Source organism: Neomonachus schauinslandi, chromosome 15, assembly GCF_002201575.2.
Source record: "Neomonachus schauinslandi chromosome 15, ASM220157v2, whole genome shotgun sequence".
Lineage (NCBI taxonomy): Eukaryota > Metazoa > Chordata > Mammalia > Carnivora > Phocidae > Neomonachus > Neomonachus schauinslandi.
Window position 1 is genome coordinate 43,162,947 of NC_058417.1, and position 16,441 is coordinate 43,179,387.

The window sequence follows — 16,441 nt, forward strand, 5'->3', positions numbered from 1 at the left end:
GGGCGAACGTCCTCTTTCTGGACGGAGCCACGGGACGGCGATTCAGCTTTGCGCTGAGTCACGGCGGGCACCCCCGGGCCTGCGGTCGCTGCTGGGGCAGAAGCCCGCCGCCGCCGGCTGCGCGTCTGCTGCCCCCTAGCGAGGCTGCCCCTCGGCCCGGACCAGCCCCGCCTTCGAGGTGGGTTCGCGGAGGGACGTGCGGTTCAGACACGCGAAACTCCGTCCGTGGGGCTCCGAGCGCGGTGCGCCCAGGGCGCCGGCTGCCCTCGGCTCTCCCTCCAGCCCAGACAGCCCGTCATGTCGACCAGTGCTGGACGGGAGAAAAGGGCTGTGCTTTTTAAACAGTCTGTTGGGACGTAGTAGCCTAGAGATGGGTCTGAACATCAAAAGATCCGAGTTCAGACCCTGCTCTGCCCCTTCCTAGCTGTGCGACCCTCAACAGGTTATGGAACCTCTCCGAGCCTGTTTCCTCATCCAGAAAGCAGGGACAATGATTCCTCTCATGAGGTTGTTCTATTACAGGGAGACTCTCTCACTCTCTCTCTCTCTCTGAAGTCCCTGTGACTGGCTATAGACAGGGCTCACATAAGCAGATGCTATTAATATTCCAAAGCTGCCAAAAGGGTTGGTAGTGTTGCCCTGGCTTACCCAAGGAGCTTTCTAGAACCTGAATTACTCATTACCAAACTGCAATGCTGTGGGTAAGACAATTAGGAGGAACAGGAAACAGGCAGTAGGTGCGGGAAGGCCATTTGATTTTCATCTACACCAGGTAAAGACCACCCTAGGTCAGAATAAACCTACAGAGCCCCTGGAGAACCGTGCAGGAGGAAAGGCCTGGATGGGGAGCACACGGAGGCAACCGAACTGCCAGAAATCTGTGTCCCAGAGGACAGCAGGGCCAAGGGAGCCCTATCTGAATCTGAGTCAGGTTCCAGACTGCCTCCATGGTCCTCGGCAAGTCATTTAGCCTCTGGGGGCCTTTACCTGTCTGGGATTTGTGTCCTGCCAACCTCACGGGTTTGTAGTGAACCTAGATGTTCTGTCATGGGGAAGGGTCAAGGAAAATGGTAAATGCGCTCCAAATAGTGAGCAGAGTCCCCTGGTGACCTTCCAGAAGTCACTTCTCAGCTGGACTAGGTGCCTGGGGTTCCCTCATCCACCTCTGGACACTTCCGAGGGCAGCCTGGGATGATCAGAAAACAGAGGTGCCTCTTCAGGTAAGCTCCACAGAAGACGTGATCTCTGCCAGGCAGAAAGTTGGCTCCTTGCAGCCTCGGAAGTTCTCATTCTTTGCGAGCAGAAAGGAGCTGGGGCATGGCCTCACTTACACAACACCTACACATCCCTGTGCCCCATGGGGGCCCAGCCTTGGCAAAGTGAAGACAAGTTGAAGGTTGTCTGGGGCCCCCTGCCGGTCTCCTTCTTCCGTCATCCCCCCTTCCCGCCCACATCTTTCTTCTCCCTCCACCCCAGTTTCACCATTATCAGGTAAAAGTCACAATAAAAAATTCTATTTTACCTTGTTTCCAAACTTGTCATTTATTAAAAGACCATGAGTGTCCATCAAAGGGTAAATGGATAAATAAAATGCGGTGTGTCCATACAGTGGAATCTTACTAAGAAATGAAGCCCTGAGTCCTGACAGCATTATGCTAAGTGAGAGAAACCAGTCACAAAAAAGGCCGCATAGTCAATGATTTCAGTTACCTGAAATACATAATCCATGGAGACAGAAAGTAGACGGGTGGCCGGCAGGGAGTAGGGGTAGGGGGGATGAGGAGAAACTGTTTCATGGGCACAGCGTTTCTTTTTGGGGTGATGAAAATGTTTTGGAGCTAGTTAGAGGTGGTAGTTGCCCACATTGTGAATGTACTAAATGCCACTGAATTGTTCACTTTAAAATGGTTAATCTTCCGTTGTGTGACTTTTTCCTCAATAATAATAATAATAATAATAATAATAATAATAAAAGACTGGGTAGCAGCAGTCATGATTTGATTCAGGGATTCATCCCTCCCTGTGCCTTCACCCCCTTGCCTTTCCCTTATCCTGTCTTCACCTGTATGTCTTCTTTGTCTGTCTGTCCCTCTCACCCTGTGGACACTTGACCCCTTCTCTGCCCCACTCTGACTCTGTCCATCAGCAAGGTGGCGTGGGGCTGGGGATGTGACCTCTCACAGGACAAGGCACCTTCCCTTGCAGGCCAAAGCTGGCTCAGCTCCAGAATGACAGGGACAGACCCCAGGATGCTCTGGCTCTTGTCTTCTCTAGTTAGGAACTTTCCCCAAGGGTGCCTAAAAAATGACCCTTTTTAGTTTACAGATTTAACTCAACTTTTATGCCCCTCCTAAAATTTCTTGCTTACCTCCTACCCCCCACTGCCTTTAAGTCACTGCCTGGGAAAATAGGAGGTAGGAAATGAGAGAGAGAGAGGAGAAATTGGTTGATTTAGAAGAATAAGAAAGCAGAGGGTAGCCTTCGGAAAACAACTCCCTGTGTGTTTATTTTCCCGTCTGTGCGTCCCTCTTAGATTACAGGGATCCGTGGGGTGGTGACCGAGTCTAGTCTGGGCTGTGTACCCACCTCAGGGCTGTGCTTATTTTTGTGTTTTCCAGTCTGCTGTCTTTGGCTGAGAGTCTTAGGGCTGGGATGTGTGGCTGTACCATTTGTCGGAAGAAGAGAACTTTAATCGGGGAGCCCCCCCCTTTTCAGGGCATAAGTGGAGGGTGGGCTTTGGGACTTCATGACTTAACCATGAGCAGAATGTGGAGAACCATATAGTGCATGCGGGGCCCCAGCGTCTCACATCTCCCAGACTCCTTTGGAAGAACTGCTTTCTTGAAAACCGGTGATTTTAAAATAGGAGCAACCAACCACTGGATTGGGGGCAAACTGACCTCAGGAGTAGAGAAAAGAGGAGAATGCCCCCTCCCACCCCTGCATTCTTCTGCAAAACCCTCCTGAACTCTGCCAACTTCTTTTCACAAGCTCATTGAGTGAGAGATTTTCTGCTAAGGGATCACATCTGTCTGATAGAGAGAGGCCTAGAAAATATTTCCTGTGTTTATTCCCCGGAGACCTCAAGGGGAACCTGTCACTTCTGGGCCAGTCTCGGCATTGGAACTGCAGCCTGATCACCTCCACTGCAGAAACCCAGATCCCTTCATAAATCATCAGCACGATGAGGGTGAGGGTCCCACTCACAAAGTCAGCACAGAAGATGGCAAGACATCAAGAGTGACCTCCCCACCAGGGAAGTGCAGGCCTACGTTCCCCACCTCCACCCAGAGAGATTTGGGAACCAGAATGAATGGGAAGACACACTATGCTCCTCCAATAGGAACACTAAATATTCTGAAGAGAGCAATTTTTATCATCTTGGCACATGACACAATTCCAGCCAAAATCCCAATGGAATTTTGAGAATTTGAGAAAAAATATTCTAAAGGACATCTGCAAGAGAAAACATGCAAGAAGGTCAAACAGTTTTTTGGGTTTTTTTAAGATTTTATTTATTTGAGAGAGCGCACAAGCAGGGGGAGCAGCAGAGGGAGAGGGAGAAGCAGGCTCTCCACCGAGCAGGGAGTCCGATGCGGGACTCTATCCCAGGACCCTGGGATCATGACCTGAGCCGAAAGCAGACGCCTAACCAACGGAGCCACCCAGGCGCCCCAGAAGGTCAAACAGTTTTGAAAAAGAAAATGAGAGTGTCCATGGCCACCTAAAGAATAAGACTTGAGATCCAAAGTTTCACTCGGGGGTGTGGTTGGGGGGCAACTTTAACACCAATACAGGCAGATAAGTGGGGCAGAGTAGCTGGTTCATTTGCTTGGGCGAGAGGACAGATTCTATGACTAGGGCTGGGCCGTTGGTTTAACTATTATATTTGGGAGGAAATGTTTAGATTCTCACCTCATGTCATACACCTAAATAAATTCCAGATGAATTAAGAAGTCAAATGTAAAGAATTAGATCACTGAAAACGTAGCAGAAGCTATTGATGAGGGGCGCCTGGGTGGCTCAGTTGGTTAAGCATCTGCCTTCGGCTCAGGTCATGATCCCAGGGTCCTGGGATTGAGTCCCACATCAGGCTCCCTGTTCAGCGGGAAGCCTGCTTCTGCTTCTCCCTCTGCCATTCCCCCTCGTGTGTTCTCTCTCTCTCAAATGAGTAAATAAAATCTTTAAAAAGTAAAAAAGTGGGCGCCTGGGTGGCTCAGTTGTTAAGCGTCTGCCTTCGGCTCAGGTCGTGATCCCAGGGTCCTGGGATCGAGCCCCGCATCGGGCTCCCTGCTCTGTGGGAAGCCTGCTTCTCCCTCTCCCACTCCCCCTGCTTGTGTTCCCTCTCTCGCTGTGTCTCTCTCTTCAAATAAATAAATAAAATCTTTAAAAAAAAATGGTAAAAAAGTAAAAGTCTTAAAAAAAGAGAAAAAATCGATGATCTTTGTGTGCCGTAGCAATAGAATAAATCACAACGGAAAATAGATGTGACTATATAACTATTAAAACTTGCTGGCCGGGGGCGATGGGCGGCTCAGTCAGTTCAGCAGCTGACTCTTGGTTTCGACTCAGGTCATGATCTCAGGGTCCTGGGATCGAGCCCCGAGTCAGGCTCTACACTCAGTGAGAAGTCGGCTTGAGGATTCTCTCTCCCTCTCCTTTTGCCCTTTTCCCCTCAAATAAATAAATAAATCTTTAAAAAAAAAAAAAAGCCTTGCTGGTAAGAAGCCATCAGGAACTAAAATAAAGGTGACTGACTGGAGAAACTATCTGCCACAAATGTGATAAAGGGTTGATGTTATTGATGTATGAAGAGCCCACTCAAGTCATTACAATGAGCACTGAGATCTGAACAGAGGTGCAAAGGATATAAACGGGCATTTTATAAAAGAGGAAACCAGTAAATGAGATTTTTACTTGTACACCTCCATCTGCCATGTTCCAGGAGGGGAAACTTGGTCATTCATTGAAAGGAATTGATCAAATCTAAAGAGGACAAAACCACAGAGCTCATTAAACTTAGCATTCACTGAATCTTGAGCTGCAGCTTGCACGGGATAACCTGAGTTGGCTAGCCTGGCTCATCTGGGTCAGGTGTAGTGTCTCCAGCCAGCTTGGGAGGCCTTGAGCTTCTGGGGTGATCCCACCGCTCCAGGGTGGGGCATCTGATGACTCAGCCAGATGAAGTGACTCATGGACCAGTCTCGGGGACAAGCCATTGGGTGGTGATCAGGGACGCCCTGAGAGGCTCCACCAGCGAGGAAGATGCTACTTCCTAGAGCTGGGTGGGGAGCAATAGTTTTCTCAGATAACTGGTCCCCCTTAGAAGAGGGGTTCTGATGTTTTGGGACTTTCTAAGGGCAACAGACCATTAGCATATCTAAGGTTAGAGAATATCACCACCAAGTCCTAAGCCTTGAAGGATGAATGGGCACTCTGATCTGCCCAAAATAAAATCCTGCTCATCGTTGGGGAGATGTCAAGGATTTGAAGAACCTCGATCTTCGATGCCTTTGCCAAGAGCTCCCTGAGGCACAGGGTCCTCGGTCAGAATGAAAAGAGGCCCCTTCTCTATAGGCGGTAAATACCTAAGTGGGGCCAGGCTACCCACACAGCAGAGGTCCTGCTGGGCTCTTTTTTTTTTTTTTTTTTTTAAGATTTTATTTTTAAGTAATGTTTACATCCAATTAGAATAAAAGAAAGAACATAAATGAAGGCAATTAAAGAAGGGGAAATGGCAGCACACATTTTAAAAATGAAAATAAAGACTAAATTTAGATTAAAATTATGATAAATTATAAAAGTTACAATTATAAGAAGGAAAGATTAAAAGAAAACAAGTACAATGTAAAAAGTCAGAAAGATAGAAGGATAACACAGGCAAATATATTTGAAAGGGACTTCAAAAGGTTAGAAATAATAAAATGATCCTCTGGGCTACTTTTCCTAAGTCTAAAATTATCTGTAAGTCTGTAAGTCTAAAATTATCTCAAGTTAAAATATTAATTAAATGAAAAACTGACATGAATCTGGGGCAAAAAGTAAAAGTAAAAATAACAAAACACTATAAAGATATAAATAAATACATGTAAAATAAGTCAACTTGTGTTTATTATATATATTTACTTACATATACTTACATGTACATGTGTGTATTTATTATGTATACTTATGTAACTATGTAATAAATCAATTGAATACATGTAAAATAAATCAAGACAGAGCTGAGATTTTTAAAGGGTTAGAAATAAAAATCAAGACCAAAAATTACAGAAGGGTAAAGAGAGGAAGTAGAAACAAACAAAACAGGAGAGTTTCAGAGATAAGAGTAAAAATAAATATAAAGTAGAAAATAGATAATATGAGATGAGTAATTTAAAAGGAAGGTATTGGGGCACCTGGCTGGCTCAGTCAGTAGAGAATGTGACTCTTGATCTTGGGGTCATGAGTTCGAGCCCCGCATTGGGTGTAGAGATTGCTTAAAAATAAAATCCTTAAAAGGAAGATAACAAAGTAAAAGACAGAAGACTCAAATTGCAGAGATAAAAAATGAAAATAATAGAATAACCCAAAGTGGCATGAATGGACCAGAGCAAAATGGCATACTCAGACGTGCAGAAATTCAAAGTTAGGAGTTACTTTTAAAATCATGAACTAAATATTCTCAATAAAGATGAGGACAGAGTATGAGCAAATGACCATTTCTGGTGGGTTCTGTGGAGCTGGAGCAGCCGGTCCGGCTGGGGCTCCAGGGGGAGGTGTACATGTTACTCTTCAGCTGTTCGGGATTTCTGAGCCCCAACCTTGGAATGCATACCTGAGGGGCCTGGTGGGGGCCCCTGAGGTGAGTGGAGGCGCAGCCCTGACCTCCAGGAGGGGCCATTCCACTCAGAGCTAGGGGGGAGGGGCGATTCGGGACATTTGGGTCAAGAGTCAGTTTTGCTTCACTGTTGTCTTGTGATGGAAAGATCATGGTTGCTTCTCTGTGCTTCATTTTCCTTACCTGCTGATGTCTTCCCTCTCCTGTTTGGTCTTACGCTTTCCATTAAAAAATTTTTAAAATCAAGCTACTAGTCAGCAGCATTTATATTTTAATGAAGTGGAAGGAGTGCTGGGCTTAACAAGTCAGGCCCGCTGGACCTGCCCACCTGGTGGTTTTGAGTAGGACTGGATGTGATACAGGTGAATGAAAAGTGCCCATACAGGGGGGCGCCTGGGTGGCTCGGTCGTTGAGCGTCTGCCTTCGGCTCAGGTCCTGGGATCGAGCCCCGCGTCGGGCTCCCTGCTCCGCGGGAAGCCTGCTTCTCCCTCTCCCGCTCCCCCTGCTTGTGTTCCCTCTCTCGCTGCGTCTCTCTGTCAAATGAATAAAATCTTAAAAAAAAAAAAAAAAAGTGCCCATACAGGTAAACAGGGCACATGGGATGAGGTTGGGCATCCCATGGGGAGGGGATGGGGAGGCGGAGAGTTGTCTTCTGCGACCCCCTGGGGAGGTGGCACTTCTCTCCCTTCCCCGACCCCACCCCCCAAGCGTGTAGGTCCCTCCGCTCAGCATGCCCCGCTCATCCTCCCCATCTCCCTTCCCCAGGTGGGCCTTGACCCAGGATGGCTGAGCCCCGCCAGGAGTTCACCATGATGGAAGATCATGCTGGGGCGTACGGGATGGGGGAGAGGAAAGATCTCCCCTCTCAGGGGGGCTACACCCTACTGCAAGACCACGAAGGGGACGTGGACCATGGCCTGAAAGGTGAGTGCATGGCCATGCACGCACACACAGCACGCTCAGGCACTTGCTCCGGGAAGGGCTGGCCGGAGGGGTGCGCATTTTAAAAGGAATTTTAAATACTTCTGTTGGATTGTCAACAGAGTGAAGCCTCTTAATTTGAAAGGGCCAAGAGAACTCAAAATGTGAGGCTCTTTGAGAATACCTTTCCAAAGGAGAGTTTGACACGTGTGGACAGCAGCGTGACAAGGACTGCAGGGGGTTTGTCAGTCTGATGAATACAGGGTGCTCACTTGAGTCTTCAGCCACATCGATTAATCTTTAAACCAGCCGCATGCATTAGCATGCAGAATCCTCGGCTTTGGATGTTATTTGTGTGTCCTCCTTACGAGCCTGTCTGGGCCCTGTTTCAGCAAGAGTCGGTCAGCTCTGGGATTCCTGCTGTACCTACACTAACAAACTGCATCCTCGAAACCTCTAAATAGTCTCTAATACAGTCTTTGGGCCAAATTGTCTTGGCCTCCTCCTCTCCCCTACCAAACACATGTGTTTCATTTCACTGACCACGGAGTCTGGGGAGGCCCCTGGAGAACACTATGCCCTCTCTCCTGCTTCGGACGCCGTCCTCTGCGTCCTTGCCTGCAGCTCCAAGCGGCCCTAGCGTAAGGATTCCGTCCCTGCCCTCCAGACCCATTTCTAAGGAGACAAAATAGCAAACACCCTGCTCTTGTTCTCTGTTAATGCTAAAAATAATAAAAACACTTTGCAGCCTGGGGTATGGAGTAGTGGCCGGAAGTGGCAGAGGGTTCATCTGTCCGGGAAGTTTCCCTGCAGGAGGTGGGGTCACCAGCCGGTCCCCTGGGTTGGGGAAGCGTGAGGAGCAATAATCCCTACTTGCAGGACTTCTCGGGGGCCTGGTTCCAAAGGTGACTTCTGTCTCTCTGTTTAAGCAGAGAATGTAGGAGTCAGAGGAACCCGGGGATCAGACAAGTGGGCTCCCGGCTGGAGGAGGTGAAGGAGGAGTGGGTACGCTATCCTGGGGAGCTCAGAGGCTGCACTGTGGCCTTCTCAGGGCCTCCCAGGCCCAGGTGCTGGGGGAGGGGAGTGGGGGGAAATATCCATGCCAGCCAAGTGTCCCAGGGAGCCAGACCTGCCCTCCTAATGTCAAGCTCCAAATGGGGGCAAAAAAATGTGCGTTCTGACCTCTCTCCAACCATAGCCCGGCTCCAGCCAGAGCTGCTAAGGTGCAGCTCCCAGGGAGGGCAGTGAAGAAATCTGCTTTCTCCTTTCAGTCCTGCTCTCTCCCTTACTCCCTTTGTCCCCCACTGTCTCCTCCTCTCCCACGTTCTCCTTTTCCTCCTTCCCTCTTTCTCTTCCCACCTTGTTTTTCTTTCTCCTGCTCTCTCCCCCCCACCCCCTCCCTCTACAGCCCCTTCCCCCTTTCTGTCTCCACCCAGACCCCAGGTGTGTAGAATGAGAGGGGTGGTGGCCCCCAGGACTCGATTCCAAAGGTTAGTGGCACCCCAGCTTTCTCCCCACAGCCCTCACTGGCTGAGGCAGCTTGGGATGGGAGCCAGAGTTTGCCTCGTTCCCTGACTCCCTGACCCCCTGACTGGGGCCCTAAGAGCTCCTTCCTCTGAGGACCTGAGCCCACACATCCCCGCGCAAGTCTGTTCTATGTCATGATGGCCATCGCTGCTTCCAAACTCACGTGTCCCGATTTGGGTAATAAAGTCTGTGGCCACCCTGCTTATAAGGGAACTTCCTTAAAATGGTAATTCAGGCATTTTTGTAGAACTCTAGGATTGCAAACGCCTTCGCCATCAATGTCTCAGGCAGTGCTCACAGTAAGTGCTAAGGGCAGGTGTCACTTTCCCTGGTTGACAGATGACAAGGGGAATTCCCTCTCTGAGTCACAGGCTGCTAGGTGGTGCTGCCCTATCAGAAGGGCTGCTCAGCTCCTTGTCATCCGTTTTGTCCCTTGTCCCTCAGCCAGGTGCCCTGGGAACCCCTCGTGGGTGGAATCCAACTTAGAATCACCATGTACTGAATTCTGCCCCGTGTGAATTGTGCCAGTGATGCTCTATTTAGAGTAGGCTGGTTTAAAAATTAAATTTAAAATATATACAATGTTGCAAAGAATGTACTGTAACAATGTAGGATGTTAATAATTGGGGAAGCTGGATGTGGGGTATATTCTCTGGAGTATCTTTGCAATTTTTCTGTAAATCTAAAACTGCTCTCAAATAAAAATTTCATTAAAAAAAAGTCTAGGAGAAAAGGTGGTTTTTACCATTCCTACTTTTTGGAGGAGAAATGAAATTCAATTTGTAAGGTTAGAACAAGTTTACCAAGTTCTTTTGTGTTTCACAACTGTCTCACGTATGCTTCCTAAAACCACTCAATTCTTCATAAAACATGATCAGAAGATTTATGCTAAAACATATATATATATATATATGATATAGGTATCATATATATATATATATGCAAAATTTAAGTTGCTAACTTTTTGTCACTGTTATGAAAGGAAAACGTTTGTATATAGTTTATTTACCCAAAGCATATACTTCCTAAGAAAGCAAGTGATACTTAAGAGATTCCATAGTTCTCATCAAATTTATTCTTGCTTCTAAGGATTTAAAATGAGTTATTTTTATACGGGGAGTGAGCGGTATGTCTTGGCAAGAAGGTGTCACTTTACTAGCAACGTTTTAGATAAGTGACTGACTATCTTGAATAATGACAAGAAACCACGTATAAAATACTAGAACGAAGAGTATTTACATGGAGGCTCCCAGTTGGACAAGGATTCGATACAGCCAAGAGCTGCCAGGTGGGAGAGAGGACAGGGGGTTAACTGATAGAATAATGCACCCTAAGGAATTAAAAGGTGTTAGTGGGTTAACTTCTTAGACCTTCCAGATAAGACATTCAGAAGAGGCTTCTTCCTCCTTCTTTCCCTCCCTCCAAGAAATTTAACAAGGCTAATGGAAATGGTGAGGATGGCAGGCTCGGGACCGAGCAGGGGAGGGGCTATTCCGGGACAAGCGTGCTTGGGGCACCTCGTGCCTTATGCTTCTGTACTCGGACAGTCAAGGCTGATTAGTAATGGCAAGACCCAGCAGACAGTCTGCAGATGCTTCCTCACCATTTGTCCAAAGCCTTCTTAAGGCAGTTGGCAGGTTTTTGCAAGCCCCGGGCTCAGGCTTCTGTGTGTGTGCTGGAAACTGGTTTAGAATGAGCCCTTCTTCTGGCCAGATGGTCGCCCCCAGGGCCGGGTACCCAATGCCAGCATTTTAGCAATGGTATCTGATCTCCCAGTGCAGTTGAACACCACCTGCCTTTTCTCGTTTTGGGGTTCTTCTTCGTGCACAAACCCACCCCCACCCGCAGACCCTGCCCTGAAAATGTCTCCAAGGCTGCCCCCGCCCCGGGTGGAGTGGCTTTCCTGGAGCCCACCAGAGCCTCCTTGGCTCCGGATTCTGAAAGGACAGTTGTCTTGTGGATAACCGTGGCATACATTTCAGGTGTTACAGAACTGGTGTGACTCCAGTTCTGTCGGTCAGTACCTGGAGATCTTTCTATGCAAGGAGCTGAGTCAAATCCAGACACACAGCCAGAAGTCCAGTTACAAGTCACGGTGTCTGCCCTGAGCTCATTCCTTTTCAGAGGAAGGAGTTGGATCTGAGTGTTTTTCCAGGCGTCTACTTGTCATCGACGAGTGGTAGTGATCTCCCATGAACCTCTCCGTCAGGAAAGACACAGCAGCGGGTTTATTTACAGCTTGGCTTTGTAGAATCAGCCTCCCTTTTGTCAATATAAGAGCCCTTGCCTCCTTTGAAACCACCAGCTGATTAAAAAGCAGTTTCTCTTCTCACCCAGGAACGAGCATCTTTGCCTGATGACCCTGGTGTGAGGATGCAGTTGTGTTGGGGTGGGGGTGGGATCAGTCCCCTTGGTGAATTTATCATGTGGCCACGTCCCATCCATCTGGGTTCCACAGCTGGGGGATTTTCAGGTCTGAAAGACGCTGCTCCCCATTTCCTCCTGAAGCCAAAAGGAGGGGTGGGGAGAGGCCGCCGTTCTGAGGGGCTCATTGTGTATGTTCCAGAATCTCCCCTGCAGACCCCCGCTGATGATGGATCTGAGGAACCGGGCTCTGAAACCTCTGATGCTAAGAGCACGCCGACCGCCGAAGGTGGGCCCTCCTGTCATTGCTTCATTCAGACAGCCACTCCACACCTCCAGCCTGCGCTTAGCCATGCTTTCAGCCCTGCGTGCCCCCCTTCCTGGCTGCGGTGGCTGCCGCCTCTCCCTCTGGCTGAGACATGCTTGTTCGGGGCTTTGCAGGACGGGCTCGGGCCCCGGAATGTGACGGGAGCCAAGCCCTGCTTTGATGCCTTGCTCACCAGGGCCAGGTTTGGGCACCTTCGTTGTGTGTGGGCTTTGAGGCGGCCGCATTTGCAGAGGCCAGGATCTGTGGCAAAGCGGGGCCTGAGCATGGCTCCACAAAGCCCCTGCTCCATGTTGATCATCCTCCCCATACTCCTTCAGAAGCCCCCACCCACCTTGCTCTTCTCTCAGGAGCCACCAGGCCCCAGAGCAGCCTTTGGGCTGAGGAAGGGGCCAGCTCAGTGCACATCTCCAAGCTCACATGTTGGGACTGCTCTGGTTTAGTATCCTTCATTTCTTGGGCTCTAGGCTTGGTCCAGGCCTCTGGACCTTGGCCAGGGTGTTCATTCCAGCACATCTCCTAACCTGTCCTCTCTAGACGTTTGGTGTCTAGGTTATTATAAAGCTCCTCATGTATTTCCTGAAGAGCTCCTTGGTCCCGATTTCGACTACCTGCTCTTCCCATCTATGTCTGTTGAGACTGCATTTGATTTCAGATCATGGAAAACCCAACTAGCTGGGGCATAGATATGAAGAGGTTTCTGTGTCTCACATAATAAGACGTCTGGAGGGCAGCAGGTCCCCAGGGTCATCAGCGCTCTTCTGTCTTTATCTGCTGCCATCCTGAATAGTTGGATTGTTGCTTCATAGTGACAAGATGGCTGTGGCACTTCCAAGCATCACATCTGCTTTCAGAGCAAGAAGAAATTAGCAAAGCAAAGTGGCCAAAAGGGCCCTGAAACCAAATGTGTTTCCTTTTTATTAGGAAAGCAAGAGTTTTCCGACAAGCCCCAGCTAGCTGACTCCCACTTATGTCTCACTGGCCAGAGCTGAGTCTCATGGCTGCCCTGGCTGCAAGCAGGAGGCTGGAACATGGAACATTTTGCTTTCCGACTTATTAGTCAGAGAAATCAAGGGAGAGGGGCATTGAGGATGGCTTTTGAGTAACCAGTCTGTGGTATCTGCCCTTCCATCTTCCCATCCATCCCCCAGGAGGCTTCTCAGCACTTCTCCTGGCCCTGCCCATGACTTTAGAGGCTGTCACAGGATGAGAACCTGGCCCAGCATCTCCCCAAGTGTCCACTTTTGAATGAATTCACAAAGCAACTGTCAAGTGCCTGCCAGTTGCTTGGCATAAGGGTGCGTCGTCTGTGGGGAAGAAAATGGGCGTGGCCCTTCCCCCGTGGTGCTCAGCCTAGTGAGGAGAATACCCAGGCCTAGTGCTCTTTGCTCTTCTTAGAGCTGGTAATGCAAGACCTTTCCTGCTGATCTTGTTAGGACAGTTTTGCAAGTTGCTACCGCCCTGCGAAGATCCTCAGAGCCTAACGCCAGACTTCATGGCAGCCTCCCAAATCAAGGTTTTCAGTGCTCCCATCAACATTATTCTGGAAGAATCTTCCAGCCAAGTCTTGCTGCACTCTGGATCCTGTACATGTGTGAGCCCCAAGAGCTTCCACTCCCACCCCATGAGGAAGGGGGCCCTGCTGGGGGTGGGCTTTGCCAGGCTGCTCAGCCTGCTCCTGAGACGACCATAATTAAAATGGGTTCCATTTGACTAAACTGACTCAGGCTCTTGGAAAGCTTTCAAAGCTGACAACTCCTTATGTCTGCCTGGAACAGCCTGGGAGTGTGCCAGGGCAGTGCTCGGGGAGGACTGCTGATTTGGAAGGGTTAACCCTGATGAGAGGCTGACAGCCATTCCTGGTGGTGGGTTTTTACCTCTGGCCTCTGCTCTGAAGGTGAACCATCTGTAGGCCTGTTGTCAAGCACCCAACTCTGGACAGGACCAGCCTGTTCGTTGCCCCCCAGGGGAGTCTGTGCTTCCAACCATCAGTCATGGGCTCAGGGGACAGGGGGCTTGGAGTTGGGAGAGCACTTGCTCCCATTTCGCAGATGAGGAAACTGAGGCCCAGAGAACAAAGGTCTTGCTCAAAGCCTCACAGAGATGATCTGATTTTCAACATTTCTTCTTTAAAAGCACCTGGGCCCACACCCAGCAGTCTCTTTTGCTGCAATGTTGACATGGGGGCTGTCCCCAGCAGATGGCCTGGGCGTCTCATGAGCCAATGCCACCAAGCAGGATATGAATGTGCTTCCTGCGGAGACATCAGGCAAGAGCACGGCTCTGGGCCCTGCTTTGTGGTATTGCTTTTTGCATGCCGCTGAGTCCCCTCCTGCCTCCCCGCCCCTGCCTGCTCCCACACTAGAAGTAAGGTGAGGGGCTTGGCCTGGCTCATTCTAGCCCCCCTAAGGCGACTCTCGGTTTTCAGACGTGACAGCGCCCTTAGTGGATGAGGGAGCCCCTGGCGAGCAGGCAGCCGCTCAGCCCCACACGGAGATCCCAGAAGGAGCCACAGGTGAGGGTCACTCCCATGGCGGGGTGGAAGAGACCCTTGCCGGGTGCCCGGCTGCCCTATGTGGAGGAGTGGGTGTGAATAGGGGTGATGCTCTCCCCAAGCGAGGCAGCCACGTGGGTGGATGCTGGGTTCTGGGAATCTTTGGTCGTTCTGAGTTTGGTGCCTTGATGCCCTGTTGCTTCTGTGGCTGCCTGCCAGCCTCTCGGAGGACAGAGGGCCTTCTGGAATCCTTCCAGCTTCTCTTCTCCCGTCTCAGCTAGCATGTCAGCTCAGAGCTCTCTGCCAGGTCCTCTGAGGCAGGCCAGCAGCAGATTCTGCCTTCTTCACCCCCAAGCTCAGTCCCCTCTCCTGCTGGGACTCTGCCCAGTGACAGAGTCACCTCCTAGTGGGGTACCCCAGCATGTGGCAGGTCCAGATGACTAACCCACACCTTTGGAGGATCTTAATGGGACAACCCCTAAGGAGTTCAGCAATGTAATCTAGCATCCATTTCTAGGACCGTTGCTTCAAACATGTTTGCATAGAACAGGCATGACCAGATTGCCCTGTCAACACAGATGATGGGAGTAGCTCAGTCAGGGCACCGACCAGAAATAGTGGTGACCTCAGGGCCACCAGGGGCTCTCAGAGCTGCCCGTGCCCTTAGGAAGTGGTGAGCTCAGCCCAGAGAGCTTGCTTTCATCCCCTTCTCGTCCTCCTCTTTGGGCTTACATAAAGATTCAGCTGTTGGCGTAGTGATTTGGAGGGTGCCCAACAAGACAGGCAGAAGAGTTCTGGAACAAGATTTCACCAGCAATGGAGAGTGGGGGAAACATCCCCAGACAGGAGTCTTCGTTCCTTCCTAAAAATGGTGCTCACGGCAGCCATTTGGGAAACTGCAGCCTTTTTCCAGGGCTCCATTTGTGGAGAACACCCACGCAGAAGTCCAGCAGCAAGCCCCCCACCGACTCATCAAAGTAGTTTCTGCTTTGTGAGTTGGTCTTTTGAAATGGAGAGAGGCGGGGCCTCATCCTGACAGTGAAGGTCGTTTGAAGGCTGTGGAATGACTCATGGGATGAGATCTTGGATAACCCAATTTTTGTCTCCCCCGTCCCAATACAGCTTACTCAGTGGGGGAGCCCTTCCCTCCCAGGGGGAAAACTGTACCTGTTCTTGACTTCGTCATCACTTCTAGGTAACCAAAAGTACTGTAGTCTCTTCAGTCACAAAACGCAGTCTTCGAGTGCTGGGTAGCATGTCCAGTTCCTTGCAGTAGCCCAAGCTCATTCGGGGTTACAGCCCTCCCCTCTGGAGCTGGGGAGTCAGGGGAGACCGGAGGCAGGGAAATTCGTCCTGGATTGGCACTACTGTGAGACAGCTTCACAATGCTCTGCCGTGTCTAAAGTTGACTCTTTCTCTCGTGGGCACCTGTTTGGAGCTCTTCAAGCCCCAGTTAACCCCCTGCAGGTCCCTCCCTCTGCACTGGCTTCCAGCAGACACTTCACTCTCCTCGGCTGCTTGGAATCTGAAGATCCCCCTCTAGGCTTACTTGTGCTGAGGCTGGCTGGCTTCTGTTGGTGGCCTACCGGCCGTGGTCCAAGACGTCTCCACACGACTGTTGCCCGGGGCCCGTATCGGGTCTGTGGGAGACACATGGGCATTCTTTGCCCAAGCAAACTTGGGGTGTGTAGACTGACCACATGGGTTGCTGCCACACCCCTTCACTCTGCCCCCAAAGCAGGGCCAGCCCATCTCTGCTGGTTTTCCCAGGTGGGATTCTGACAGCAGTCTCGGCCATGTCGCTATCCACAGGGGACACACACCGAGTGTCTCCGAGTGGTGCCTTGAAACCCTTCCAATGGGACTGAGATGAGAGGTGGCCATGTAGCTGTCCTCCACACTCCAAGCCCCCCTCTCCACCCTCCACATCCTCAACGAGGTAGGGAGGTTTCAGAATTGGGGGACTTTTTTCCAGCTATCGTCTTGGACA

The 16,441-nt window shown here is 50.1% G+C and overlaps 1 protein-coding gene across 4 annotated transcripts in view; it reads left to right on the top strand.

The window, feature by feature from the left end:
* MAPT (microtubule associated protein tau) overlaps positions 1-16,441 on the top strand; it is a 94,816-nt gene that overhangs the window by 42,245 nt on the left and 36,130 nt on the right. For all 4 annotated transcript variants that reach the window (XM_044921896.1, XM_021678484.1, XM_021678485.1 and 1 more), the window contains exons 2-3: positions 7,586-7,744; positions 11,835-11,921. In XM_044921896.1, coding sequence (XP_044777831.1) covers positions 7,603-7,744; positions 11,835-11,921 — 229 coding nt within the window. In that variant the 5' untranslated portion in view covers positions 7,586-7,602. The remainder of the gene's footprint in view (positions 1-7,585; positions 7,745-11,834; positions 11,922-16,441) is intronic.